This window comes from Phyllostomus hastatus, unplaced genomic scaffold, assembly GCF_019186645.2.
Source record: "Phyllostomus hastatus isolate PE091 unplaced genomic scaffold, TTU_PhHast_1.1 phas_scaffold_501, whole genome shotgun sequence".
Taxonomy (NCBI): Eukaryota; Metazoa; Chordata; class Mammalia; order Chiroptera; family Phyllostomidae; genus Phyllostomus; species Phyllostomus hastatus.
This window is the reverse complement of record NW_025334033.1, coordinates 71,070,434-71,097,815: the sequence shown is the minus strand read 5'-3', so window position 1 is coordinate 71,097,815 and position 27,382 is coordinate 71,070,434. Positions and strand designations below refer to the sequence as shown.

The 27,382-nt window shown below is 69.5% G+C and overlaps 1 protein-coding gene across 1 annotated transcript in view; it reads left to right on the top strand.

Annotated features, from left to right (window-relative positions):
• The window catches only part of CDC42BPB (CDC42 binding protein kinase beta), a 63,285-nt gene that overhangs the window by 26,354 nt on the left and 9,549 nt on the right, over nt 1-27,382 (top strand). Inside the window, 24 exon segments of the mRNA XM_045821987.1 lie at nt 1,419-1,502; nt 1,881-1,976; nt 2,938-3,086; nt 4,085-4,178; nt 5,651-5,851; nt 7,482-7,730; nt 9,127-9,206; nt 10,899-11,065; nt 11,140-11,259; nt 12,060-12,178; nt 13,242-13,484; nt 14,698-14,808; nt 15,770-16,014; nt 16,124-16,229; nt 16,768-16,892; nt 17,168-17,273; nt 18,660-18,808; nt 19,484-19,578; nt 20,903-20,982; nt 24,378-24,467; nt 24,712-24,774; nt 25,466-25,571; nt 26,512-26,648; nt 27,076-27,215. Of these exon segments, the coding sequence (XP_045677943.1) occupies nt 1,419-1,502; nt 1,881-1,976; nt 2,938-3,086; nt 4,085-4,178; nt 5,651-5,851; nt 7,482-7,730; nt 9,127-9,206; nt 10,899-11,065; nt 11,140-11,259; nt 12,060-12,178; nt 13,242-13,484; nt 14,698-14,808; nt 15,770-16,014; nt 16,124-16,229; nt 16,768-16,892; nt 17,168-17,273; nt 18,660-18,808; nt 19,484-19,578; nt 20,903-20,982; nt 24,378-24,467; nt 24,712-24,774; nt 25,466-25,571; nt 26,512-26,648; nt 27,076-27,215 (3,155 nt within the window).

Sequence of the window (27,382 nt, the reverse complement as noted above, 5' to 3'; positions counted from 1 at the left end):
GGGCCTCGGCCGGTCAGGTCAGGGAGCACTGAGGCCGGCGGCGCGCTGGGCCAGGCGCTGGGCCGGGCTCCAGGTCCGGCTGTCGCAGCGCCCACGCCGCAGTGTCCGGGCCGCAGTGTCCCGGGGGCGTGGAGAGGCGCCTTCTGGGGGGGAGGGAGGCCCTGCCGCGCCCCGGGGGGGGGGTGGACAGTCACTCCCTGTGCTCCTCTCTGCCGAAGGGTCGGCACAGGGCTCAGCTGCCGAGTTCCCGAGGTGGTGACCGCGGTCGCCCTCCGTGTCCCTCCGTGTCCACAGGAGCACGTCCTGCCCCGTCTGTGCGGGAGCCCCCGCCGCTCCCTCCCTGCTGCCCGCTCTCAGGCTTCCCCACCTTCTCTGTGCCCCTCACCCACCCCTCGGTCCCGTGTGGGGACCCTGCGCGCCCGCCGGTCCCCCATCCAGAGCCGGGGTCTTGGGCTCCGCGGAATCTCTCTCGCCCCCGTGGCCTTCCCCGGAGGCTCTCGTCGTCACCCAGCTGACAGGGGCCCGGCTTCAGCTTCCGTCTCCGATGGCACCGGGCGGACGGCAGAACTGGGGACCCTCTTCCTCGGCGTGGGGACCGGGAGTGCCCGCGCCCACGGTTCCGATGGGGCTCCTGTTTCTGAACGACAGGCCGGGGGCCTGTCAGGGCGCGCAGCTCGCAGACTCCCGGCGCAGGGAGGTTGGATGTGGCCGTGACGGTCACTGTGATGCAGTCTTTACGGGCATGAGGGTGACTCAGGGCCCACGTCGGTGCCCTCTGGGTGCTGACCACAGCCCCTGGCGAGCGCTGTGCCGTGCACTGTGTGCCGTGCCCTGTTCAGAAAGCAACTGAACTCTGCTTTGTGCGTGCTGTGTGCCTGCCTGCCCCTGGCAGCAGGAAGGTCTGTCCTCTCATAGGACTTACTGGCACTGCCCGTATGCAGCTTAGAGTTTCGGGTGGAGATTTAGGCCGCGGAACAACAGGTTTGTGTAAGGTAGAAAGTGCCTGTGATGGTGCAGGCATCACATGTGGTGTTGGTGGTGATTGAAGAGCTCATTCGAGATTAGCAGGGACCAGGCAGTCCAAGAGGACTTCCTGGAGGAGGCGGTGTGTGAGTTGTACTGTGAAGCCTGTGGCTGACAGCCAGCTTGCTGAGTGCCCCGTGTCTGACTCCACTCGGAGCGTGTTCAGTGAACCCCCTACGCACCCTGTGCTCAGCACTGAAGGTTTCTTTTCACCTGAGCAGGTGTGAGCGTTCAAGCTGTTGTGTGGCTAAAATCACGTTTTGATGCTTCACAGGGCAAATCCTCGTTTACATGAAAACCTGAGTTCCCTTGCAGCTCGTTGTCCAGGGTGCCCAGGCAAGATTTCACTGTGGTTTTGTGATGGTGCGCTTCGCTGAACTCCGTGTGTGTTCCAGGTCGCTGTGGTCAAAATGAAGAACACCGAGCGGATTTACGCCATGAAGATCCTCAACAAGTGGGAGATGCTTAAGAGAGCGGAGGTGAGCGCGGCCCGCCGTCCGCGGCGGCCTGGGCCTCTGCCCTGGGCGGGCGCCTGCTGCTCCTGCGGCTGCTGCTCTGCCTCGGCAGTCACGCGTGTCCCCCGTGTCCCACCTGAGGGTCCTCGTCCCCCCCACTTCTGTGGGCCAGAGTGGTGTGCGCCCTGAGGACCGAGCAACACCCCGCCGGGCAGCTGCGGCCCAGGCTGCCCCGGGCGGCCGGCCGGCCGGCTGTAGGGGGGGTCGTGCGGTGCCAGGCGGGAGGGCCCCGCCGGGAAGCAGCTGCTGACCGCGGGGCCGGGGTGGGGGGCGGGGGGAGGTGCGGGTCCCCCTCTGGGCGGGGCGGGTGCCAGGGCCGCGTGACGCCCTGCCGCCTTGCAGACGGCCTGCTTCCGCGAGGAGCGAGACGTGCTGGTGAATGGGGACTGCCAGTGGATCACCGCCCTGCACTACGCCTTCCAGGACGAGAACCACCTGGTGCGTCCGGGTCCACGCCGTGTCCCTCCGGCGGGGCCGCCCTGGGAAGCAGGGCGGGGGGCGGGGGCGGTCGACCGGGACCAGGGCCTGGGCGGGGTCGTGGGGCCGGAAGGGCAGGTGCCAGGGGCCGGGGCCCGGTGGCTGGTACGGGCCCGGTAAACAGGGTCCCTGCCTGCTCGTCAGGGCAGTAGCGGTCCCTCCCCGTCGACGAGCTACTGCTCAGGGCAGAGCACCCGTCTCTCGAGGAGAAGCCGGCACACGAGAAGGTGGTGCCGGCAGGGCTGGGACCGCCAGCCCCTCCAGCAGGCCCTGAGGCTCGGCAGCACCCGGGTCTGGCGTGGCCGTCTCACCGTCCTGGGCCCTCTGGGAAATGCCCCTGCGGGGGGCTCCACAGCCCCAGGCCCCCCTACCCCCTGGCCTTCCAGGTGAGGGCAGGTGAGGGCAGGTGAGCGGAGGGACTAGCTCTGTGCTCTCGGCCGGACAGGCACCTGCCCGGCAGCCAGGGAACTTCTCCTCTCGGCCGATTTCTGCGTGATCAGTAGACTTTCTGGTTCTCCCGGGGGCGGGGACCCCTGGGCAGGTTCCTTCCCATTGGTTGGCGGGTCCAGCTTTCTGGTCAGAGCCGCCAGTTCTGTGGGGCCCGGGCCAGTTCCCCCTGCCCTGGTCGGCGTCCCCTTCCCGTGACTCGGGGGCCTGGGGAGTCCTCCCTGAGCCCTGCTGACCCGATGGCCGTCCGCGTGTCCTGCGGTCTCTCTGCTGCGGTCACACCTGTCCCCGGGGGAACGCCTGGTCTCTGTGCCAGACGCATGGCCAGGGACTGCGGCGGTGTGGCGGCACGCCGGGTGTGTGTTCCGAGGGGGACCCAGGGCGGCGGGAGCAGCCGGGACGCCGCCGGCCCAGGCAGACTCGGGGGTCAGGTGTGGCGGCGACTGAGCACTGTTCCTGCCGTCCCGGCCCGTAGTACCTGGTGATGGATTACTACGTGGGCGGCGACCTGCTCACCCTGCTCAGCAAGTTCGAAGACCGGCTCCCAGAAGACATGGCGCGGTTCTACATCGGGGAGATGGTGCTGGCCATCGACTCCATCCACCAGCTCCATTACGTGCACAGGTAACCGCCGCCCACCCGACCTGCGGGGCCGCGCACCCGGTGCTGGCTCTGCACTGCCGCCGCCGCCGCCTGCGAGCCGCTGGCCCAGGCGGCCTCATGAACCCCGCGCCCGCAGGCGGCGGCTCTACTGCCGCTGCCGTGAGCCGTGCTCGTCAGTGCTGCCCCCCCGGTCCCGACACGGAGCAGACGCCGCTGCCCTCTCTCCTGCACACCTCGGAGCCTCCCGCGGCCCCCCGCCCCCCGTCTCCGCTCAGCTCCTCGTCGGGCCAGCCCGGGGCGGCCCGTGGCGTCCAGCTCCCCACAGATGCTCACCAAAGGGCTCTGGGCTTGGGAGGGGCCGGGGGGGCGTGTCAGGCTGCTTTGGCTTTTGGGCCCTCTTCTGGGTGGGACGCGGCCCTCGGCTCCCGTGTGTTGGCGAGGAGCGGGCTTGCGCCTCCTGTCGCGTGGGGACGGCCCTGGGGCCCGCGCTTGGCTCGGGGGGCTGTGCTGCTGGGGCCGCGCTTGTGCGCCCTGTGGGGGCGCCCCCGCCGCAGGCTGTCGGGCCAGAGGACCTCACCCGGAGCCCTCCCCGCGCCCGCCCGTGCTTGCAGGCGCACAGCCCGGCAGGGCCCGCAGGGTGCAGGCAGGGCGTGTGTCCACTGCCGCCCTCCACCGGCTGCCCTGTCCCTGGGCAGGCCGCCCGGCCGTCCCTGTGTCTGTCTGTGACGTGCAGGCTGGGGCCCCTGGCCTGGCTCACCTCTCCCCTGGCCCTCCATGCCCGCACCCCACCCCCTCCCCCCGTCCCTGTGCTCCCTGCTCCGTCACGGCGCGAGCGTGTGCTGTGCGGGGACACGGGCACACAGGGCGCGTGTCGGTGCCAGCCGGCGGCCACGCCCGAGCGCGCTGTGTGGGGAAGGCCCCCGCTGGTTGCAGCTACAGCCTCGCTGTGAGCCAGGGTCTGACGGGCCGGCTGGCGCGGTGCGTGCGGACGGTGACGTGTGCGCCTGTTCTGCCCACAGGGACATCAAGCCGGACAACGTCCTGCTGGACGTGAACGGCCACATCCGCCTGGCCGACTTCGGGTCCTGCCTGAAGATGAGTGACGACGGGACCGTAGGTGTCTCCACGGGGGGCCGGGGGGGGTCTTCTGCCTGGTTCCGGGGCTGCTCGCTGTGGGAACGGGCTGAATGTTCCCGTGTGGGTGAAGCTCAGGGACCCGCTTTACCAGTGCGAGTTGAGGCAGACCCGTCGAGGGGTGTGTGTTCACCGAGGTTGCCGGGTGCCTCCGGAAGTCGGGGTCGTCGGCTGCGCGCGGTCCCCCGGGCAGCGGCAGGCCGGCCGACCCTGCGCCGAGGGGCAGCTCCCGGAGCTTCCGCAAAGCGCCCCGTTCGGGCCGTCGAGTGGGGCGGACGGCAGCGGGGCACCTGCCCCCCCGTCTGGGCACGAGGACTTCCTGCCAGCCAGGGGCTCTCCCTGCAGGCAGTGTGGCCCTGGAGACGGGGTCCTCGGTGCCGGCCCCCCCTGGGCCAGTGCAGGAGGCTGCGGGGCCGCAGCTGGGGCACCCGGGCTCGGGCCTGGGCCACGCCCGCCCCAGGGCTGCATGGCCCTGGTGCCACTGCCCTGACACACCCAGCGAGGGGCTCCCGAGCCTCAGGGCTCTGTCTGAGCGCCTTCCCGTGGCTGCTGTCCAGCGCCGACCTCCGGGGCGTGGCGCCTGCACCGCGTGCAGTCTGAGGGGCCTCCTCTCCGGGCCAGGCCGTCCTTCCGGTCCTTCCGTCCTGCCACCTGCTCAGGTCGGGGGGCACAACCTCGAGGTGACGGAGCTTTAGGAGAAGCAGGGAGAGTCCCTCACTTCCTCTCCACAAAGCCAGACCTGCTCGTCCCTGACGGTCCTGCACGCGTGCCCTGAGCCAACCCTGGCGCCCAGTCCTCTGCTGCCCGAGGCGGCGCTCCCTGCCGACTCCCTCTGTCTGCCCCCGGGAGCTGCCCTGTCTCCTGGGCTCTCTTCTGGACGCGCCCTGAGGGAGACCTCGGTCCTTCCCCGGCCGGGCCTCCCGGCTGGAGGCCCTGCCCTGCCTCTGGCGGCAGCTGCCCTGGCTGCCCACAGAGGCGCCACCACATCCAGGCCCGTCCTGCTCACAGCTGCGCGACTGCCCCGTCCCCCTCGGGGGCTCAGCCGCTGAGTCTCTGCCTGGGGAAGCCTCGGTGCCCAGCCGGCGCCCGGGCCTGCTGGCGGGCGTTCCGGTGGGGAGGCCGGAGGGCAGGCCTCGGGGCGGGCTGCGGCTGCAGAGCCTCCTTCCCCAGCACCCAGGGTCTCTGCGCGGGGATGGCCCAGCTGTGCCTGGTCCCCAGCCACCCAGGGTGGCGGTGGAGCAAGTGGGCAACGGTGCCCCCTCGGGGGGCTGCGATGCGGCCGGGCTGCGGTGGCTTTGGGTGTGGGGGGACCGCCCGGCGCTCAGTGCGCGGGGACAGGCGGGGACACGGGCGCACACTGCGCTTTGGATCACTCGGCTCCCCGGTCTCCGTCCTGGGAGAACGTGGTGTCTGTGACGCCCCGGCCCCCCTCAGCGCGCCCTCTCCCCCAGGTGCAGTCGTCCGTGGCGGTGGGCACGCCTGACTACATCTCGCCGGAGATCCTGCAGGCCATGGAGGACGGCATGGGCAAGTACGGCCCCGAGTGCGACTGGTGGTCGCTGGGCGTCTGCATGTACGAGATGCTCTACGGGGAGACGCCGTTCTACGCCGAGTCGCTCGTGGAGACCTACGGCAAGATCATGAACCACGAGGTGTGGCGGCAGCGCTGCGGCGGTTGTTCGTCCTGGCGCCACGGGGGGGCGGGGGGGCTCAGCTCAGAAGCCGGCAGAGTCCCCGGATAGCTGCCCGGTGGCCACGGAGGGCGGGGGGAGAGAGGTTCGGGAGTGGCTGGGGGGCAGGCCTGACCCAGGTTGCCGACCCGGCGGGGCGGGGGGTGGCGCTTTGGGGAGGGTCCCACTTTCTGGGGCAGGGCCGTGGCGTTTGTCAGGCCCGAGTCCCTGCAGGAGACACGGCCTTGGCGGAGGTGGCTCATGTGGGCGGCCTCTCCCGGGCTGGTGGGGGGTCCCCGGGGTTGTGGGCCTGTGGGTCTGGGTTGGTCACGCAGCCCCGTCAGTCTGGTCTCAGTCTGTTGTCCCAGAGAGCAGCGGTCAGCGACTGCTCGCCCAGCGTCCCTTCGTGGTCCCACTTCTCTCCCTCCCTCCCTCCCCTTGTCCTGGTCCTGGCCGTCGCCCCCCCCGCTGCCGGCTCGTTCTGTACCGTCTCCTCTTCCACCCGGTGCTCCTGTCCCCCCGCTTGTCTTCAGGGTCTTCGCTCAGATGCTTCTAGTGCCCGGTTGACCCTCTGCCCCGCCTGCACGCGGCTCGCTCTCTCGCTCGCTCCCCCCCCCCCCGCGATACTCGCACACACACTCACACGTACTCACAGACACACACAGCCCCACGAATACACACACGTGCAACTATACACACTCAGGAGGGCATATACACTCATGTACTTACACGTGTACACTCACGTACACACACACACACACACATACACACACACACACACACACACACAGAGCACGTGTGCCGGCCCGGGCTGCGCCCTGCTGCCTGGGGAGCGGATTGACACTCGGGGGGGGGGTGGTCTCCCCCCTGCTGCACGTCACAGCGGGTCGGGCTGCTGACAGACGCTTGTTCCCGAGTGGAGACAAACCGTCCACTTGTGAATCAACGTGCGCTTGCTGTGAACCCCGGGGCCTTGCAGGCAGGGTGCGCACAGTAGGTGCGGAGCCCGCGGGGCCTGCTCTGTGCCCTTGGTGCCCGTGGGCGTTGGGTCTTCGCAGCCACCCAGGAGGTGACCCGGCCTTTGTGCCGCGTGGCCCCGGGCACCCGGGCTGGGTGAGGGTGTGTTCAGGTCAGGGGCAGCACGTCGCCCCGGACGGGACCGGGGTTCTTGCTGCTGCGTTTCTGTGGACGCTGTGCTCCACGGCGCAGGCGCGGCCTCTCCGTCCGCGTCTGTCCCCACCGGCCGGGTCGAGGGGCGCCTGGGCGGCCGCAGGCTGCTCAGGCGAGGACGCGGGTCCCCCCGGCGGCTGTTTCCCAGCGCACCGCCACAAGCAGGAGTGCCGTGGGCGTGGGCCTCCCGACCGGCCCGACGGCCTCCGTCCCCGCCCACACGTGTCGTCAGCGCCCTTCGCGTCCTGGAGAGGCGGACGTCGGCCACGTCTCCGTTCGGGAGGGGGGCGTGGGGGCTGACCAGTCCGCCCCGATGACAGCAGCCGGCCGGTGGCGAGTGCGAGGGCCTCTCCCTCGGGTCCGGCTGCGAGCAGCTCAGGCTCTGGGGCCGTTCCCGCTCCGCCCGCCGACCGCCCCCCCCCTCGCCCCCCCTCCCCTGCAGGAGCGGTTCCAGTTCCCGGCCCACGTGACCGACGTGTCCGAGGAGGCGAAGGACCTCATGCAGCGGCTGATCTGCAGCCGGGAGCGCCGGCTCGGGCAGAATGGCATCGAGGACTTCAAGAAGCATGCCTTCTTTCAAGGGCTGGACTGGGACGACATCCGGAACCTGGAGGCGCCCTACATCCCCGACGTGAGCAGCCCCTCGGACACGTCCAACTTCGACGTGGACGATGACGTGCTGCGGAACGTCGTGAGTGGGCCGCGCGGGGCTCGGGGGCCTCCGGGTGGCGGCTGCGGGGAAAACGCGCCTGTCAGCCTGGTCTTTGGTGTCCCTTTGTCAAAAGATTTTATTGGCTTATTTTTAGAGAGAGGAAGAGAGGGAGGAAGAGAGGGAGGAAGAGAGGGGAGAAACATCCATCGGGTGCCTCTCACTCTCCCCCTGCTGGGGACTGAACCTGCACCCCAAGGACGGTGCCCTGACCGGGAACCGAACCGGCGACCTTTCGGTCTGCGGGGGTAGTGCCCAGCCGCCTGTCCTGTACTGGTCAGGACAATGTCCCTTTTTTAAATAATGGGTTATGATTCGAGGAAAAATGAGTTAAATAGCTATTTGGTCCTAGAACTCATCAGAAGTACTTTGGTTTTTACGGCGCTTTGTAAGTTTTCAAAGTGGTGTCACCCGCACTGTCATATTTGAGTGGCCCCGCAGACCGCAGGCCTGTCACCACTGGTTGATTTAAAGCCCCCGGGAGGAGCCCCTCTGCTCGCCGCCCGTCTCCCGTGTCCCTGCACCAGCGAGCCATCCTGTCCCCCCCGCCCGGGCGTGTGCTCAGCACCCGCCTGTGCGCTTCCCGTGGGGTGGCAGTCGGCTGCCATGACGCAGAGCCCGTTGTCCAGGCTCGGCCCCGGCCCCGGCCCCGGCGCCCGTCCGTCCGGGGCGCGAGCTGGTGGGACAGGCCTGAGCCCCACTCCTGCGCTGTGGGGGTGTCTCGGCCTCAGGAGACCCAACCCTTCAACTGTGTGACCCGTCCCGGGGCCTGGTCCGGGGACACGGGAGCCGAGGACGCGTGAGAGGGGCAGCCCAGTTACTCCGAGACTCACTGGAGGGGGCGAGCCTTAGGCCGTGTGGACACAGGCCGGAGCTTCCTGCCGGGAGGGTGTTTCCTGGGCTCCAGAGAGACTCATTTTGACACTGAGGTTTTCCATACAAATCATCACTTCGGTTTTATTTCCAATGAGGAAGGGCCACGCAGCTGAGAGACGTCACTGTAACTAACGTTCACCTAAAAACCAGCGTGCCTTTGGGGCCCGGAGCTCACTCTGCCTCTGGCCTCTGGCTGGGCCCCGGGGGCGGCGCCCGCACCCCCACGCGGGACCACGCGGAGCAGCACAGGCATCGTGGGGGTGCAGGTGGGGGGGGCCTGTGCAGGTGCGGGGGAGCCCGGCCCGCACCCAGTCTGACCAGCGCCGTCACCGCCATTGGAAGCCGGGAGGGAGGGAGAAGGCCACCCACGGGCACTGCGCTCGCCCCGTGCTGGGGACCCTGCGGGCCGCGGGGCGGCAGGCTCAGCCTCGTCCTCGGGGCCCCGCCCCCTCCCGCCTCGCCGCGGGTCTCACTGCCTCGTCTCGCGTGTGCTCTCGCGCAGGACATGCTGCCTCCTGGCTCCCACACGGGCTTCTCTGGGCTGCACTTGCCGTTCATCGGTTTCACGTTCACCACGGAGAGGTACGACGTCCCGTTCGGCGGCTCCCCGGGTGGGGCCTCGACGGGGCGGGGTGGGGGGGCGGGCGTGGGAGGCTCTGCCTCTGCCTCTGCCCAGGGCGTGGCTGGGGCCCTGGGAGGCGGGGGTGGGGCCGTCCCCTCAAAGAACACACCCCGTGGCCTGGGGGGCGGCTCGGGAGGTCGGTTGAAGCCTCATCGCCCAAACCAAAAGGTCACAGGTTCGATTCCCGGTCAGGGCACATGCTCAGGTTGCTGGTTCAGTCCCTGGTCGGGGCTCATACAAGAGGCAACCAGTCAGTGTGTCTCTGTCACGTGGATGTTTCCCTCCCTCCCCCACTCTGAAATCAGGGAGCACATACATCTTCAGGTGAGGATAAACATGCGCACACGTGTGGCCAGTGCGTGCAATGGCACCGTGACGTCAGACTGTTCACGAAGAGCCTGATAGGAAGTTAGGCTTGTGGTCTCCGTTGCATGTTCTCTGCCCTTTCGGCAGCCCTTTGAAAACGGGAAAACCCTGTCCGGCTTCTGCGGGGGCAGGTGGCCGCAGGCTGTGCATTGCCGGCCCTGACGTGGCTCCGCCCCGCCCTCCCTTCGGGCGCTCCGTCGGCGTCCAGGCTCACGGCTCTGGCCTCCGTCAGTGGGGCTGGAGCCCCGTGCCCGCAGCGCCGAGAGCGGGGCCCACGTGGACCCCGGCCCGTGAGTCAGGCCGCCTGCGTTTGTGCCTCGAATGGGCCTCTCGGGGTCGTGCCTGCCTCTCTCGAGAGGGAGGCCGGGGCAGGAGGTGGGGGTCGGGATAAGGGGCGGGTGACGGGAAACGGACGCAGCTGCCCCGCGCCTGCAGGACGGAGCCGGCACCTGGCTCCCGGCACCCGCGGCAGCAGGGCCTGCTCCGACGGGAGTGCCCGGGAGCTGCGGCTCCGGCTCCGGCTCTGGTTTGGCAGGTCAGGCCCAGGGACCTCCTCCTGGAGCAGACCCCGTGGAGTGGGCACGCTCACCACCCAGGCCGCCTGTGAGAAACCCTGCCAGGCCCTCCGGTCGCGCTGCCGTGTGACCTGGTGCCCACTGGCTCTCCGTGTGGGGCTCAGGCGGCCCCTGCCCTCGCTGTTGCGCCGAACGGGGGGCCAAGTCACGGGTGGGACAGCCCAGGAGTGGGGCTCCGAGCGGGAGAGCGCCCTCACCCCTGCCGTGGTCCTGCTCGCAGTAGGCCTGTCCTGGCCGGTGGACAGTGCCTGGCTTCACTGTGCCTGTGTGGGCGTGGGCGGGACCCTCCGTGGGCGGGGTTCTCGGGCCCCAGAGGGCTGAGGGAGCTCCCCCCGTTGGTGGCAGGACCAGGAGGCCGTCCGGCGAGGCCTTGCAGGCCCCGCTCCTCACACGCAGCCCCCGCTGGCCTCCCGGCTGTCCCTGCGAGCGCCGGTGCGGGCCTGGGGCTTCCCCAGCCTCGCGGAGGCGGCGGTCTCTGCGGCCAGCTCTGAGGACACCGGGTGAGAAGGCGTGTCCTCCTCACTGTCTCCCAGCCGCCGCCCTAAGGGAGGTGCCTGTCCGACTTGGGCCCTGTAAACGACAAAGTTTGTCGCGGCTGCTCCCGTCTGCCAGCCTGAAGAGACTCGCCCTTTCCTCGGGAAGTCTGTCGGCGCCACGTGCCGGTGGCCGTGCGCAGGGGGTGAGCCACCCTGTGCCGTGCTGTGCTTGCAGCTGCCTCTCCGACCGGGGCTCTCTGAAGAGCACGCCGCCGCCCAGCGCGCCGGCCGGGGACGAGGGCGTGCAGCGCGACCTGGAGAGCAGCCTGCGGGCCGAGGCCTACGAGCGGCGGATCCGCCGGCTGGAGCAGGAGAAGCTGGAGCTCGGCCGCAAGCTGCAGGGTGAGTGGGCGGCTTCCGCACCCCCGGGCGCCCGCGCCGCCGGCCTGCGCTCACGCGTCTCTCCCCCGCCGCAGAGTCCACCCAGACCGTCCAGTCCCTCCACGGCTCGGCCCGGGCCCTGGGCGGCTCGGCCCGGGACAAAGAAATCAAAAAGCTGAATGAGGAAATCGAGCGCTTGAAGAGTAAAGTAGCAGGTACGTCTTCGAGTTTGGCTGCCCACTCTCTGTGCTCGGAGGGAGTTCACCTCCGCCTCCGGGGGGAAAATTTCAGAGTCCTTCCATACAAGGTGCAAAGGCAGAGAAAAGTCGTAAGCTGTAGCAGAATTCTGCTTAGAGTCCTGGTGTGTGTTCGTTTACTTGAAGTCGTTTCTCCAGAGGCTTAGCTCTGACACAGTGTTGCAGCTGCAGCTGGAGCCCGTTCCCAGTGGACTCGGAGCACGGGGGACTCCTCTGTCCGCACGCCCCTCTGGCTCCGAGACAGGGTTGCCCGAGCCACTTTCTAAACCTCTCACCGCTGGGCCCTGCGTCCCACTGTTCTAGGTGCTAGGTCCCTTGTCCCGTCTGTCTCTGTGGTTCCCAGGTCATCGGTTTCCTAAAGACCCAAATCACTTCCAAGCCTTGACCCCTGACCTGACTCGGGGGTTGATGCTGCAGGCGACCCTCAGGGAGTCCGAGCTGTGGCATCAGCTGCCGTCCTGGCCCAGCGAAGGCTCGGCGGGGCCTGGCTTTCGGTAAAAGCTGTTGCCGCCGCGGGCAGCACTGAGCCAACTCCGGCCGTCAGCGAGGAGGAGGCCCAGTCCCCCGGGGTCAGAGCGCGGTCCCGTGGTCCCGTGGTCCCGTGAGCGTGCCAGCGGCACAGTGCCCTGTGGGGGCGGTCCGACAGCCTCTGGGCGGCACAGGGGGGTGGGGGGGGGGCTGCTCGCCCTCCCTGTCGGTGAGCCGGGGCGCGAGGCTCTTCGTACGTGGGGGCCCAGCGTGTCTCCTCCCTCGCTCAGACTGCAGCAGGCCGGAGCGGCAGCCAGAGGACCCAGAGCACGAGAGCACGGCGCTCCGGCTGAGAGGCCTGGAGAAGCAGTACCGCGTGGTGCGGCAGGAGAAGGAGGACCTGCACAAGGTAGCGGCCCCACCCTGCTGCGCGGGGGCGGGTCTGCGCGCCGGCTGTGCCGCCTGTGGCTCCCGCGGCGACCGTCAGCCCCAGGCGGCCGGTGCACACCGCCCCGCCCCGCGGACGGTCGGGGCACGGTGACTCGCACGGGGGGTTTCCCTGGGTCTCGGGGCCCAGTCACAGGCCTGCCTGGCCCTGTGCTCGTCCCACTGGTCCAGGCCACCCCGCAGCGGCCTCGGTGCCCTCCTCCCAGATCCACGGCCAGGGGGCCGTTGGGTTTTGTCACACGCAGCCGACGGTGGGCTCGGCCCTCAGTGTGCGCGCACTGGGCGGGGCTTCTGCCAGCACGCTTAGGTGCACACACCAGCCGTGGGGCCCGGGCTGGGCTCTGGTCTCTCCGTGGGGGGCCCGCCCTGGTGTCCCAGCGCCTGGTGTCGCCTGAGCCCCTCGGGGCCTCTCGGTCTAGACGTGTGCCAGGTGGGGACCACACCGCTCCCGTGTGCTGCAGGAAGCCCCGCTGCGCTGCTGGCGGGGTCCGGGGCAGGCGCTCCCCTCCCTGCGGCAGGGCCTGCCCGCACCTGGTCCGGTCCCGCCGCCTCCAGCCTCGCCCAGCAGGGGCCCCAGGCAGGGGCAAGCAGCCTGACCGTGGAGGGGCCAGCTGCAGGGGAGTGCGGTCACTGCAGCGGAGGGGACAGTGGTGTCCACGCTGCAGACCCCAGTGAGGAGCCAGCTGCCTAGCACGCGTGTTCGTGTAGCTCTTGAGTCTGGCTGGGTCCCCGAGCGCTTCTGGGACGCAGGGCCCAGTCCCGCTGTGTCTGAGCCACAGGGCGAGGGACCACGCCCCTGCCTCGCTGGCCCCTGCTGCTCGGTGGGGGGGGGGGGGGGTGTGGCGTGGCCACTCCACCTGCTGGGAGGGCCTCTCTGGAGTGGGGCCGGCCAGGCTGCGCGGGGCCGTGCTGGGCAGGCAGGGCCGCGTCCGGCGGGCGGGCTCTTGGGCTGCGCCGTTGCCTGCAGCCGGCACTCCCACCCCTCACGGCACAGGCGTCCAACCTCCGCCGCTCTTCTCGCTCAGCAACTGGCGGAGACCTCGGAGCGCCTGAAGGCCCAGGCCAGGGAGCTCCGCGAGGCCCAGCAGCAGCGGAAGCTGGCCGTGCAGGAGCTGGCGGAGCTCAACGAGCGGGCGGCCGAGCTCCGTGCGCAGAAGCAGAAGGCGTCCCGGCAGCTGCGCGACAAGGAGGAGGAGGTGGAGGCCGCCCTGCAGAAGGTCGACGCCTTGCGGCAGGAGGCCCGCAAGGCCGAGAAGCTCAGGAAGGAGGTAGCGGGGGCGCGTCCGGGCCGCAGGGACTGGCTTCCGCGGGGTCTCGGCACTTTCCAGAGGCGGCTGCACCGATGGCATCGGGGCCTCGACAGCGGACCCTCAAGTCTGCGTGGAGCCCGGCAGGTTCAGCTGGCGAGCGTTTGCTCATTTCGCAGCGCTCAGCCTTCTGCAGCCGTTTGTGCAGTTGGACCGAGAGTCCGCGGGCTGATGGTCGCGGCTCCCTGGTAACGCAGACGGAGCGCGCTGGTGCCCAGCGGCTGCCACACACCGCGACGGGGCACAGGGAGCCTCGCGGGGCCGTGCGCGCCTGGCTCCGGGGGGCGGGCTGGGGCCGGGCTCGGCCCGGCGAGCCCCACGCCACCTCGCCGGCTGGCGGTCCTCACGCGTGCTGGTGCGCGAGGCCCCACAGAGCCTCCGTGCGCGTGGGTTGCGGCTCTTAGCTCTTGGCTCGTTAGAGATGGAAACGAGACTTGCTTCCGTGGGACAGACCCGATAGGGAAGGGCCTGGCCAGCCCCTGGGCAGGGCCCCAGGACCCACTGGGGGACGGGCCGCCGGGGGGCGCGTCCCAAGAGGCCCCCGGTGTAGAGCTCCGGTGGAGCCCCCGGAGCCCCGGGTCCAGCCCAGGGAACGTGCCCGTCTTCCTTGCACACTCTGGCCCTTTCTCACATGGCCTCGAAGGGCCCGTTGGCGGTTCTGCAGCCCAGAGACCCCTCTAGGTGTGGCCAGCTCGGGCGCAGGCAGAAGGGACACCCGTGAGCACCGCCGCTCAGGCCGGGCCAAAACGGTGCACCGTGCAGACCGCTCTGCCGGCGGGGCCATCCCCACCGTGCAGAGCGCCGGGGCGCAGGCCCTTGCCCTGCTGCCTGGGCCGTGCGCGGGTCTGACGTTCCCCACCGGAGTGAGTCCAGTCCTGCAGGTGGCAGAGCACTTGTTTCCGTGAGCCGGTGTCTGGTGTCGAAGTTTCTCGCCAAGTTAGCAATTGGAATCAGGCTTTAAACTTGTTTTTGTGTTTTGTTTGTTTTTTTACCAACCAGTCATTCCAGTCGAGGCCTGAGACGTATTTCTCGGTCTCTAACTCGCGATGGAGTGCGAGAAGGAGTGAGGAGAGAGAGACTTCCCGGGGTTCTGCTCGCTCGCTTGGCGTCCTTTGGGGGGAGGATGTGGGGTCGCTGGGCGCCGCCCTGAGCCGCGCTGTGCCCTGTGTTGCAGCTGGAGGCGCAGCTGGAGGACGCCGCGGCCGAGGCCTCCAAGGAGCGCAAGCTCCGTGAGCACAGCGAGAACTTCTCCAGGCAGATGGAGAGTGAGCTCGAAGCCCTCAAGGTACCGCCTGCGGGCCCTGGCTCTCCCCGAGGCCACGGGGCGTCCCTCGCTCTGACACCCCCTGGTGCGCCCGTCCCCAGTGCGGGGCCCGTGGGGACACGCGGTCACCGGGCAGCTCGGGTGCGCCACGGACGGAGGGGGCGTGGGGCGGGGGGTGGCCTGAACCCTCAGGAGCCAGGCACTCCCTCCTCCTCTCCCCGGGCCCCAGCCTGCTGCACGCCCCCGTGAGCCCACCCCGCACCTTCTCCAACCCCATGCCGCTCCGGTCACGGCCCCCCTGCCTCAGAGCCCCCGTCCGGCCACTTGCGTGGAGGAGACAAGCTGGGCGTCTGTGGCCAGAGGCGGGGTCGGGGGGCGGTGGCTGGTCGTGGCCAGAGGGTGCTGTGAGCTGGGCCCCCAGTGAGCCTCCAGACCCCGGGTCCTGCCCCGCTGGGCCTGGTCCCCACGTCTGAACCGCGAGGACGGGACTGCCCGCTCCCTCCCGTCTCTGGGCCCCGGGCGACTCCTCTCCGCCAGCCTTGCTGCCGCCCGGCCCGGACAAGCACATCTCGCCCCACCCTCTTCTGTGTCACGGCCCCTTGCGTCTGTCTCCTGGCCTGGCGGTCTTTCCCCCTCTGCCCCGCGCCAGGGGGCCTGGCGCCGAGTCAGCTCGCAGGAGGACACTGTGTGGGAGCGAGTGGGCAGAGGGAGGGGCCCGGCAGGCCGTTCTTGTCGCAGTGCGGCCCCGCCCCTCGGGTCCCTGACGGGCCAGGCGTGTGCCTCCCGAGGGGCAGATATGGTCACCCCAAAGTCTGCCCTGCAGGCATGAGAGGGACCTGCTTCAGCCCTGCCACCTGGGGCCGTGTCCGCCGTCGGGAGGGCACAGGAAGCAGTGCTCCTGGTGCCCGCGCGGGGAGGGGTGACGGCAGCGTGACCCCGTGCGGGTGCGGGGGCTGTGACCGACTTTGGCCTTCGCCCTCAGACGAAGCAGGGAGGCCGCGGACCGGGCACCTCCTTGGAGCAGCAGCAGGAGATCTCCAAGATCAAGTCGGAGCTGGAGAAGAAGGTGCTGTTCTACGAGGAGGAGCTGGTGCGGCGGGAGGCCTCGCACGTGCTGGAGGTCAAGACCGTGAAGAAGGAGGTGCACGACTCCGAGAGCCACCAGCTGGCCCTGCAGAAGGAGGTGTTGGTGCTGAAGGACAAGCTGGAGAAGTCCAAGCGGGAGCGGTAGGGGGCCCGGGCGCGGGCGGGGCCGGGGGCGGGGCCAGGGTGGCGGGGGCGGGGCCAGGGCGGGGCTGAGCTCGTGTGTCGTGTCTCCCCCCCCCTCCCGGCGCAGGCGCAGCGAGGTGGAGGAGGCCGTGGGCGCCGTGCGGGACAAGTGCGAGCGCGAGAGGGCCACGCTGTGCGAGGAGAACCGGAAGCTGGCCGCGGAGAAGGACAGGGTAACGCGGGCGTCCGGGCCGGCGCTCCGGGGAAGCTGGGACGTGTGCTCTCGCGTGTGCTGGGGGCCCGGCGGGGTCTTGAGTGCTCTCGTTTCCAAATGGAGTAGCGGGGCCCTGGCCGGTGGCTCGGCTGGCCGGAGTGTCTTCCCGATAGCCAAGGCTGCGGGTTCGAGGTCTGACCAGGGCGCACCCAGGAATCCGCCAGTGAATGAATGAGAGGAACAGCAAGTTGTGTCCCCTCCTCCTTGAAATCAGTTTTTAAAAGAGACCTAAGTGAAGTAGTAACATGTCTGATCGTTCAAATGGGCCGTTGACATTTGGTTAAAAGCTACTCGTTACCTGAAATCGCTGGCTCTTTTCTCTCTTTTAAGTTCAGAGCATCCTTGAAACATGACTTGAGTTAAATACTGTCAGAAGCCCAGGTCCTGAACTTAGTTAGAGGAAACTTGGGAAGTCTCAGAAGTACTTGCAGTTCTAACGGTGGCCTCTGCGCGGGGCGCCACGTGACACGCCGTGCGGCACGGCCGTGTCGTTTCAGCTCTGCTCCTTCGTGGACAAGCTCACAGCCCAGAACAGGCAGCTGGAGGACGAGCTGCAGGACCTGGCGGCCAAGAAGGAGTCGGTGGCCCACTGGGAGGCCCAGATCGCCGAGATCATCCAGTGGTGCGTGCGGCCGGGCCCGGGGGTGGCCCGGGGGGGGGGGGCCTGCCTGCACTCTCCCCGGCTCCCGCTGCCCCCACTGCCCCCGCCGCCAGCTCGAGCCCGTCCCCTGCGCCTTGCACTGCTCCTCGGAGGTCGCTGGAGCTGGGGGCCGGCTGTGCGGGGCCTCGGCTCCTATGGAACCCCGCGCGAGGACGGGAGACCGTGGGAGAGGGCGCTCGCGTGGGTGGCTGCTCTCTGGGGACGGCCCCTCAGACCACACCCCCCCGCCCCCACAGGGTCAGCGACGAGAAAGACGCGCGGGGCTACCTTCAGGCTCTCGCTTCGAAGATGACGGAGGAGCTGGAGGCCTTGAGGAGCTCCAGCCTGGGCTCCAGGACGCTGGTGGGTCTTGTCCTGCAGCTGCGTTCGTGTCGCTGGGGCCTCCGCGCTGGCCCCTCCGGCGGGAAAGGCCGGTCCGTGGAGCGCCTGTGTCTCTCCCGGGAGAGCGGCCTCCCTGCGTGCGGCTCCCCCGTCTCGCCACCGTCTCGCCGAGCCCCGGCCCCAGGGCGTGCGCCAGCGAGCAGCACGGGGTCTGCCCTCCTGGGGGTGTGAGGGTGTGGCTCACCGGAGCCGCCGGCCGGGGGCCTGCATTTCGAGCGCCCAGGGGTGTGGCAAGCTTGGGGCTGCAGGGACCCTATCTCAGCCCAGTGCCCTCTTGTCTCCATTTCCCTGGGTCCTCTTTTTAAAAACACGCCTTGGCCCCGTGACCAGAAACGGTGTTGATTTTAGACTCTAGGCTTGTGAACACCCGTTAGAACCATCAGTGAACTTTGGCTGTTTTCTTCTGGTCCCGCTTACGTGCACGGGGCCCTTGGGGGCCGCAGTGCGTGAAGTGTGGGCACGAGCCCCAGAGAGGAGGGTGCGGGGCCCGTTAGTGATGCGGCGTGTCCGAGGTTCCCCTTGCAAAGCGCTGTGAGGACGGTCCCTTTCGAAGGGCAGACCGGACGGGGCTGTGGTTCCCCCTCACCCCAGCGGCGTGCCTCACGCTCCCTGGTCCTTGAGCGCGGCCGCCCAGGGCGTGGGCGTCGGCAGGCCCCTGAGGCTTCTCCCCCTCGGTCGCGGTCGCGGTCGCGGTGTCTCCGGAGCCGCCCTCTGTCCTGCGCCTCCTTCCGACGGACAGCTTGCTTCTCCGCGCCGCGGCGCGGGGGGGATGGGAACGCCCAGCTGTGCTCGGGGACGACCCTAGAAGTGGGGCCTCCACACGCCTCTCCTCCCCCTGGGAGCCGGGGGGCCGTGCGGGCCACCCCAGTCAGTGCGGGGGCGGGGGGTGCTGTGCTCCGGCAGGTGCCCGCGCGGCGGTGGTGGCCTCCATGCCCGCACCCCACCCTGCCTCCATCTTCCGTGTCCCGGTCTTTCCTCTGAGCGGGAGTGTTCGGCGAAGAGCTACGAGATTCTGGGGTGAAGCAGCAGCAGATGGTCCAGGACGAGGGGAATTAGACAGAGAGGGCCCGTAACGGGGCTTAGGGTTGTGGGTCTGGGGACCGTGTAGAAGCCACCCTGCAGGGCCTGTGTTGTCGTTCTTCTGGAGACGTGAAGGGGCGAGTTCTTTAGGAAACCCCTGGGGGAGACGAAAGGCCGTGGAGACAATGAGACACGGTGGAGCCTGCTAGTTAGCGTTGGAGCGGCAGCGTCTGAAGGTGGTGAAGAGAGGGGGGGGTTGGGAAAAGGCGAGTCGTGGCGTCTGTGGCTCCCCACGTGCTCTCGCCGACCGCCCGAACCCCGTTGCAGGACCCGCTCTGGAAGGTGCGCCGCAGCCAGAAGCTGGACATGTCCGCGCGGCTGGAGCTGCAGTCGGCGCTCGAGGCCGAGATCCGGGCCAAGCAGCTGGTGCAGGAGGAGCTGCGGAAGGTCAAGGACGCGAACCTGTCCTTTGAAAGGTGCTCGTCGTGCCGCCCGGTTCTGCGCAGGGGCTGGGCGCCGCGTGATCTCCGGCGCGCCCTCGCTCCCCGCGTGTCGAGGTGACCCCGCACGTGGAGGGGACGGGCTGAGGTGCAGGCAGGCGCCACCCCCTCACTGGGTGCAGGGCCGGGACCTGACCGCAGATCCCCTCGCTGCTGGGCTGGCCCGCGGCTCGCGTCCTGGCAGACGGTGGCCTCAGCAGCCTGGCTTTGTCCCCTCCACGTCAAGGCCGATGGTAGCCCTCAGCTGGTGTCAGCCCACCACCTTGCCCGCCCTGGGCGGGACCCCTCCGGGCCTGATGGCTGAGTCACCTGGGCCGTGTGTCCTCAGAGGACAGAGGGCTCGTCCCCAGAGCGATCAGGACTGCCCAGAACTCCATCAGGTCTCCATGAGACACACCTTTACAGACCCGTGACCTTTAAAGTGCTTGTCAGTTGGCGGTGGTGACGTGTCTGTTCTGTGCCCGGTGTGCTGAGCGGACAGGCCGACCCGGGCGGGGTGGCCCGAGGGTCTGTCCAGCAGTGTTGGTGGGGGCTGGCCATGTTCCAGCGCTCTCCCCGGAGACCTGCCCTCGCCCCCACCACCCGCACCCGGGACCTGCGCGCGGACCGCCTGCTCTCTGTGCTTCTAAGACCCCCGTTTTCCCGTTTCAGTAAACTGAAGGATTCGGAAGCCAAAAACAGAGAACTGCTAGAAGAAATGGAAGTTCTGAAGAAGAAGATGGAGGAAAAATTTAGAGCAGATGCTGGTAAGTTAAAGTTACAAGTTCAAGGTTTTGCGTTTTTTAAGTACGAACCTGTTTTAATGACGTGGTTTTGTTTTGCGTCTCATTTCTCTTATGTTCAACGATGTTCAGTTACACAAGGAAAGCACTGAGTCATTCCAGAGCCGGAATTCTGAACAATCCTCTCCCCAAAGTCAGCCCCAGTTCTTGGTCGATCCTTCCTTTGTCCTCGTCCTGAGGGCAGAGCAGATACCTGGGAGTGTCGTGAGATGTCACGCCCCCCAGCGCGCTGGGTGCAGCCCCGGGGGCTGGGAGTCGGCCGCTCCGCCCCCTTCGCTGTCACAGAGCTCGCCCTGCGCAGCCGGCCGCGTGCACGGCCTCTCCCGGTTCCCTCTGGGATTCGGGGACAGACGCCCAGGCATGGGCCGCCCGTCCAAGGGTCAGCCTGCACCTAGGTGTTGCTGGCCTCTGCTGCGGACGCCGGCGTGTCTGTGCCCCTGCCACAGCGAGGGGGTCCTGCCCGCAGCCCCGCCCACCTGCCGGGTGGGAGCGGCACCGCACCGCAGACCTGGTTTGCACGTTCGTGTCCCGGGCGAGGTGGAGCCTCTGTCCACGCGTGGGGGAGCCGTCTGTGGTCCTTGGCCTGCGGCTGACGTGCGTGTAAATGCTGCCCATTTAAAAAACTGAGTTGTCCTTTCCCTAGTTCTCAAAAGCTTTGCGGAGGGTCACAGCCTTGTGTTTGTGGCTGAAGTTGCAGATGCTCTTGCCAGTTGTCTTGAATGGCTTTGGACGGGGGTGCATAAGGGTTTTCAAAGAGTTTCCGTGTGTGAAATTTTCCCCCTTTTTGAGCCACGGGGAGACACTCCCGCATCCCCAGTTGTTGAGGCAGCACACGCGTGTCTTCTGTGGCACGCGTGTGGCTCCAGTTTTCAAGCGCGGCTCACCGCTCCGCGGAGAGCGGTGCTGACGTGCAGTGGGGGGGGGGGGGGGGCGGGTCCTGCGGCGAGTCCGTGGGCCACTGCCAGCTGTTAAAGAGCTCCGTCCCTGCCGCCTCCCGGCCTCCCGGCGCACCTCCCACACACGAGGTGGCTGCGCCCCGGGCCTGACCCCGGGTTCCCCCCATCGCTGCTGTTGGTGGGTCCGCGTCACGGCCCGGCAGAGCGCCTCCCACCACCCCGCCGCCTCGGGGGTTTCCGAGAGGGTCCCCCTCGTCTGCTCCCCGCAGCACGCTGCCCCTCGCTTGTCTGGCGCTGGGCCGCCTCCTGGGCCCGTGGGGACGGTGCCCCCCGCCGGAGCGCGGGGACAGCCCCCGGCCTTCTCGCCCCGACTGGAAGCCTCTTCCCCGCAGGACTCAAACTGCCCGACCTCCAGGACTCCGTGTTCGAGTACTTCAACGCCGCGCCCCTGGCCCACGACCTGGCCTTCCGCGTGAGTGACCGTTCTCGCGGAGGGAGGGGCGGATGCAGGAGACAGCGCGGTGTCGTCCGGCTGCCCGGGCCGCAGACTCGGCAGTGAGCGATTGTCGGGCTGTCGGCCTCGGCCACGCCGACCTGGCGGCGACCCCGCTGCTCTGCCCGGCGTCAGGCATGTGGGTCGTCGACGCCCGGGCCCCGGGGTGCGTGCGGGGAGGCTCCCGTGAGCCGCTGGGAGTCGGTTCAGAGAGTGCGGGGCGTCTTCGGGGAAGAGGTCCACACGGGCCCTGCCGGTACGGTGAGCGTTTCGGCGGCGCTGGACGTGCCGGCCCTCCCGCGGCAGCAGAGGAGGCTCGGGCAGGAGCCACGTCGCTCTGGCAACTCCTGTGGTCCCCGCTCCCCGCCCCCCCGCCAGTGGGGCTCCTCGGGGGCGGGGGGGCGGAGGGAGGTGGCTCGGGAGCAAGGCCCACCCGAGGCGCGCTCTGTCCTGGGGCGGCTGCTGCGAAGGAAGGGCTGGCCACGGGGGCGGGGTGGGGGGCAGTCTTCCCTCTTGTTCTAGCACAGCCGGGGGGGGGCGGGGGGGCGGGGTCCCTCGCTGGCAGCCCCACAAAGCGGGGCAGAAAGTTTAAGTCCTGGGAGCGGAGCTTGTTCCTGGGGCCTCTGGGGACCCTTTATTTTCGTGGGTTTCCCCGCTTTTTACTTAGAGAACCTGGACTCGCGGCAAACCTGAGGGAAGGGCACAGGGCACAGGGCGCACCGGCATCCCGTCCGGCTTGTGCTGCGTGTGCGTCCCCGCGGTCCCCCCCCACACACACAGACCTTCCTGGGGTTGGCGGGCGCCGAGCCGTGGGCCCCCGAGATGCAGGCTGCTTGGGAGTGCGTGTCCTGAGGTCCCAGCCACCCCGCCGGACCGCGGCGTCCTTGTCACGTGCACAGGGTGGCACTGACCAGCCTCGGGCCCAGCCAGCCAGGGCTCAGGGCCGCACCAGCTTGTCCCGTCTCTGTGTCCTGCTTTACTCCGGGACGGTGCCCCCCCCCCGCCCCCCCCCGGGACACGGGTGTTTTCATTGTGTCCGGAGCAGCTGTCCTGTGCAGGTCCGGCACTTGGGGGTCTGTCTGGCGTTCCCCAGGTCAGGTGGGAGCCCCGCCCAGGAGGGGTGCGGACCCCACGCCCTGTGGGAGCCGCCCGCCAGGGGCGGCCGTGCTGACTTCCCCGTCAGGCTGCGGGGGGTGGGGTGGGGTGCAGGCCTCGCCCCAGGACAGGCCCCTGGGAGTGGTCAGCAGAGGCCTGGTGGCTGTCGCCAGCGGCCCTCACCAGCGGGCTGGTGACTCTTGCCCGGGTCGGTTTTCACAAAACCCGTGCGGGGTTTGCGCCCGTCCCTCTGGGCGCAGACCTGTCCCACTCACCTGCTGGAACAGACGGTTTCGGTGAGACTGGCCGTGTGTGTCCATCTGCCCCTGGGCCCGCCGTTTGTAAGAGCAGGCACGGGGTGGGGGGGGCCATCAGTGGCATGTCGGGAGCCCCCCCCGCCCCCCCCGCGTCCTGCCACGGCTTGTTGCTGCTCTTGCTCGCTGTCCCCGCCCCCGCAGGCCAGGCCCCTCTGCGACGTCAGGGGACAGAGCGGCCGCCCCTCTGCGGGTGGCCCCTGGCCGGGACCCTCCATCACCGGATGGCGCTGCAGCCTGCAGGTGGGGGCCACACTCTGCCCCCCCCCCGCGGCCGGCACGCCTGCCTTTCTGGGGCCGCATCCGGTCGTCCCTGGACTCCGACCTGAGGAGCAAGGCCGGGCACCAGTGGAAGGTGTGCCCTTGGTCAGAGTGGGTCCGAGTGGGGCCGGTGAGGGGGGAGCGGACCGAGGGCCGGCCTCAGCATCTCGGCCCCGCCCTCATTAGGCACGTTCAGCACTGGACGCCGTCCGCTGCGTGCCCAGCGCAGGCTCTCACGCGGCCGTGACTGGGGGAGGGGTTGCTATGTCTCCCCGCCCTGGCCGCCGGCCGCTGGGGGGGGAGTCGGCCCCACCCGAGAGTCCCCGCCGCTCCTGGGGCCCGCGTGGCCGTGCTCCGTGGCTCGGTGGGGGGGCCGCCTCCCTCGGTCTGCAACCTTCTGATCAGCTGGCAACTAGATGGACCCGGTGGGGCTGTTACGTGGTGAAAATTAAATTACTTGCAACTTTTTCTAAAGATAGAGCTCTAATGTATTTACGTACCTGCTTATTGGAGAAATGTGCTTCCTTCGGCAGCTCTGGCGGGCAGCCGACCGAGCCAGCCTTTCCCTGGTGGCGTGGGTTGCCCGTCCGCCCGGAGCTGGCGGCGCGGTTGGGCGCGGTTGGGCGCGGTTGGGCGCAGGCTTGCGTGAGCCGTCTGGTTAACTGCACCTGTTGCCGGGTGTTTCTCTGACCGTGCTGGGTGGGCTGTCCGTGGGGGCGCCAGGCACAGCTGTGAACGGGTGGGCACCTTCCGCTCGCTGGTGTGCGTCCCTGCTGACGACACCCCCACCCGCGGGAGCGGGGCGGGAGCGTCGGTGGACACAGGAGCAGCGTGTGCTGGGGAAACGTTAGTTCCGGGAGCACTCGTTAAAGTGAGGTCATCTTGGGGGTTTTAGAACGCAGTTCAGCTTTAAGATGGCCTCAAAGCGTCAGCTTCAGTTTCAGGGTGGACCGTTCACTTGCGTTGTTAGGACAGGGCATCGCCCCCGCGTCCTGAAACGTCCCGGGGAGCTCCTCCGGCTGGGGGCCCTCAGACCCCTGCGGACGTGGGGGTTTCCTCTTGGCCCCCGAAACGGGGCCAAGAAGCTCTGGCTGCTCTGTCTTAGGGCCACAAGGTACAGATGGAGGCACCTACGAATGATCTCCGAGGGCTGGCCTTTCCCCTTCCTTCCCTTTAAATGGGGAGGGGGCACGGGCTCCCCTGCAGGGGAGGCGAGGCCGGGTGACCTCCGCCTGCGCCGCTGCCCGGCTGTGCCTCCCCGGAGTCCGCCGGCCGGGTGTCGCACGCCTGCCGCAGAACGCCGAGGGCCCCGGTGCACCGTGGGTGGGGGTGGGCCGACCGGCGGGTGCCGCAGGGCCTCGGGGTGCGCTTTCTGTTTCTACGTTTTAACTTTCCTTTATTCACCTTTTAGAGCGAGGAGAAGGGAGGGAGGGGGAGAGAAAGGGAGGGGAACGTTGGTGTGAGAGGTGCGTCATCAACTGCTCTCACGTGACCCCAACTGGGACGTGGCCCACCACCCAGGCCTGTGCCCTGACTGGGCGTCAAACCGGCGACCCTTTGGTCCGCAGGCTGGTGCTCAGTCCACGCAGCCACACCGGCCAGGGCTGGGGATGCACTTTCTAAAAAAGAACACGTCATTAGAGTCTGAATTCTGCAGAATACACTGTTTCACTCTCCCTCTTTCTTTGCCTTTTTTCCCCACAGACCGGCTCCGCGGGTGAGCAGGAAACACAGGCTCCAAAGCCGGAAGTGTCCCAGGCGACGCCCGTGGCCCCAGGCGCCGAACAGCCGGAGGTAGGCCTGCTGCCCGGGGACGCACCGCGGGCTCCCAGGTCTGCGCCCCACGGGCCTCTTGGCGCCGCTGCTGGAGTGCCGGCTGGGGCGGTGTCCCCCCCCACCCCCACCCCCACCCCCCGCGCAGGGTTAACTGTGCGAGTGGCTCCTCCTGGGCCACCCCGAGAGAGGAGCAGTCCCGGCAGCAGCGCCGTGGTGGGGGCGCAGAGCCGGTGGCACTCACCACCCCCTGCTTGTCTCCCAGGACACGGCTCGGGCTTCGCAGAGGCCTCCCGCCCCTCAGGCCCTCGCTCTGGCTGGACCCAAGGTAGGCCCCGCTCCCGCCCGCGGCCCCTCCTGGGCTGGGGAAGGGCACCGCCGGGGGCGAGGCCGGCGTCCTCCCCGTGCACGCAGCGACTCGGCCCCCCGCTCGGGCACGGTTGGGGAGTGTCGGCCCCGCGCTCGCGTCCTCACACCGGCCGGTGCTCCCGGACGGCTCCCCCGAGGAGTGTCCACGTCCGACCCTCGGGCCCGCCTTCACCCCCCAGACCCTCCTCCCCTCGCAGGGTCTGCGCTCCGCCCCGTGTCCAGCGGGTCTCGTCTCCCGGTCTGTTGCCCTTTGCCCCTCAGCCCCTAGAGCCTGTGGGTCTCCTGCGGGTCTGTGGGTCTCGAGGGGGAGGGCTGCCCTGGGGGGGGCGGGGCCCAGCCCCAGTCGTGGCCCTCGGGGGCAAGGGGCGCGCTCCGGAGCACGCGGCAGCCCCGCGCCCGCCCGCCCGCCCGCGGCCTCGTTCCCGTTCGCGCGGGACTCCTCCCCGGGGCAGACGCGCGGTCACGTGGTGTCGGCGCCGGCTCCTCGGGTGGGTGCTGAGCACGTAGACGGGCCCGCGCGGCGGGACCACGCGCACCTCAGGGTGGAACCGCACATCCCCCGCCTCGCACGGCGGTGCCCGAGTCGCCTGTGAACGCGCCCCCCTTCGCCGAAGGCGCGCTCACCGTCCGGTGTCGTCCCCCCCCCGCAGCCCAAAGCGCACCAGTTCAGCATCAGGTCCTTCTCCAGCCCCACGCAGTGCAGCCACTGCACCTCGCTGATGGTGGGCCTCGTGCGCCAGGGCTACGCCTGCGAGGGTGAGTGTCCGCCGGCAGCGCCGGGCGCCTGCTCGGGGGGGGCGGGGGTGGCGGCGGCCCTGAGGCAGGCAGACGGGGCTCCGGGGGGGCCGGGAGCCGAGCGCCCCAGCCGTGCGGGAAGACGGTCCGGTCCGGGGCGACCGTGGGTCCCGGACGTGCTCCGTGCCGGGGTGTCCGACCGCCTGGCGTCTCCGGCCGCACCGGGAGAAGAAGGGTTGTTTTGGGCCACACGTGAAATGCACAAACACCAGCAAAAACCGACGAGCTCAGGAAAGGTTTTAAGTAAGTGCACGGTTTCGTGCTGGCCCACGTTCACAGCCGTCCTGGGCTGCATGTGGCCCGCGGGCCGGACGCCTCGGTGCAGGCGCCCTGGAAGATCAGCCTGAGCGGCGAACAGAATGCCGCTGCTCCCCCCTCCGGGGGGGGCGCACCCCCGTGCAGCGGCACCGCTGCAGCCGCCGTCCGCCTTCACGCCCACGCGGTGCCCTTGCCCCAGGCTGGCGTGGCCACCCTCACGTGTGGCGGCGGCGTGGCCCGTGCAGCACGGGCAGCCAGGTCTCGGTGCCCAGGACCACGGGGCCAGAGCAGACCCTCAGCCCCCTCAGCGGGTCGGTGGGCGGGGCTTCCCCGTCACTCACTGGAACTCGGCCAGCCTGTTGGTCGGTGCCAGAGGCGACCCCCCCAGCCCCACCCCGCCCCGGATCACTGAAACCGTCGCCCTGTCAGATGGGTTTGAAAGTTCGAGCCCTGGGGGAAGGAGAGACCAGCTGCGTGATGGGCCTCCCCAGCGCGTCCCCCTGCGGCCTTGCTGCGCCCTGTGGGCATGCTGAGAGGCAGCCCGCGCGGCCCCGAGCTCGGGGGGCGGGGGGGTGTCTCGGAGCTGCCACGTGGGGCCTGGGGCTGCCGCGGGCACGGGGGCCGACCTCACTGTGCTTTGCAGTGTGCTCGTTCGCCTGCCATGTGTCCTGCCGGGACAGCGCCCCCCAGGTGTGCCCCGTCCCTCCGGAGCAGTCCAAGCGGCCCCTCGGCGTGGACGTGCAGCGCGGCATCGGGACCGCCTACAAGGGCTACGTGAAGGTAGGGCCCCGCCCGCCCTGAGGCCCGGGCCCAGGACCCCAGACACACGCGCACAGGCCGGCCCGCCCTGGCCTCTGGGCCGCGCCCCGACGACGGGTGCTGGCGCCAAGAGCCGTGCAGAGACCCCTGGGTCCTCCCCCCATCTCCGGCTCCCGCCGGCTGCAGCTCGCCCAGGCCGCCTGTCTGCCGAGGGGTCCGCCTTGTCCCCGCGTCCCCTGCCGGGCCTGGAGTGTCCTCCCCAGCGGTGCCCGGCCCAGACCGGGCTCTGGCGGCCGGCGGGGGCCAGGCGCGGGGCTGGTCAGTGGGGAGGCCCCGCCGTGCGGCGGTGGGGGGGTCCCCCAGCGGGGGCCTGCCCCCCGGGGCGGCTCCCACAGGGCCGGGCTGCCCCCGCCGGCCCGTGACGCGGCCCCCACCCCGCCGGCCGCAGGTCCCGAAGCCCACCGGGGTGAAGAAGGGCTGGCAGCGGGCGTTCGCGGTGGTCTGCGACTGCAAGCTCTTCCTGTACGACCTGCCCGAGGGCAGGGCCGCCCAGCCGGGCGTGGTCGCCAGCCAGGTCCTGGACCTCAGGTGCGTGCCCGTCTTTGAGCGCCTGCTTGCCGGTGTCGCACCGGGAGGCGAGTCGGGGGCTTGGCGACCTTTAACCTCGGTCACACCCCGCCCCGTCTGTCACCGCGCTGGCCCACGGCGGGGACTCGGTGCGGGCCAGAAACCTCCTGCTCTCGGGGGCTTGCACC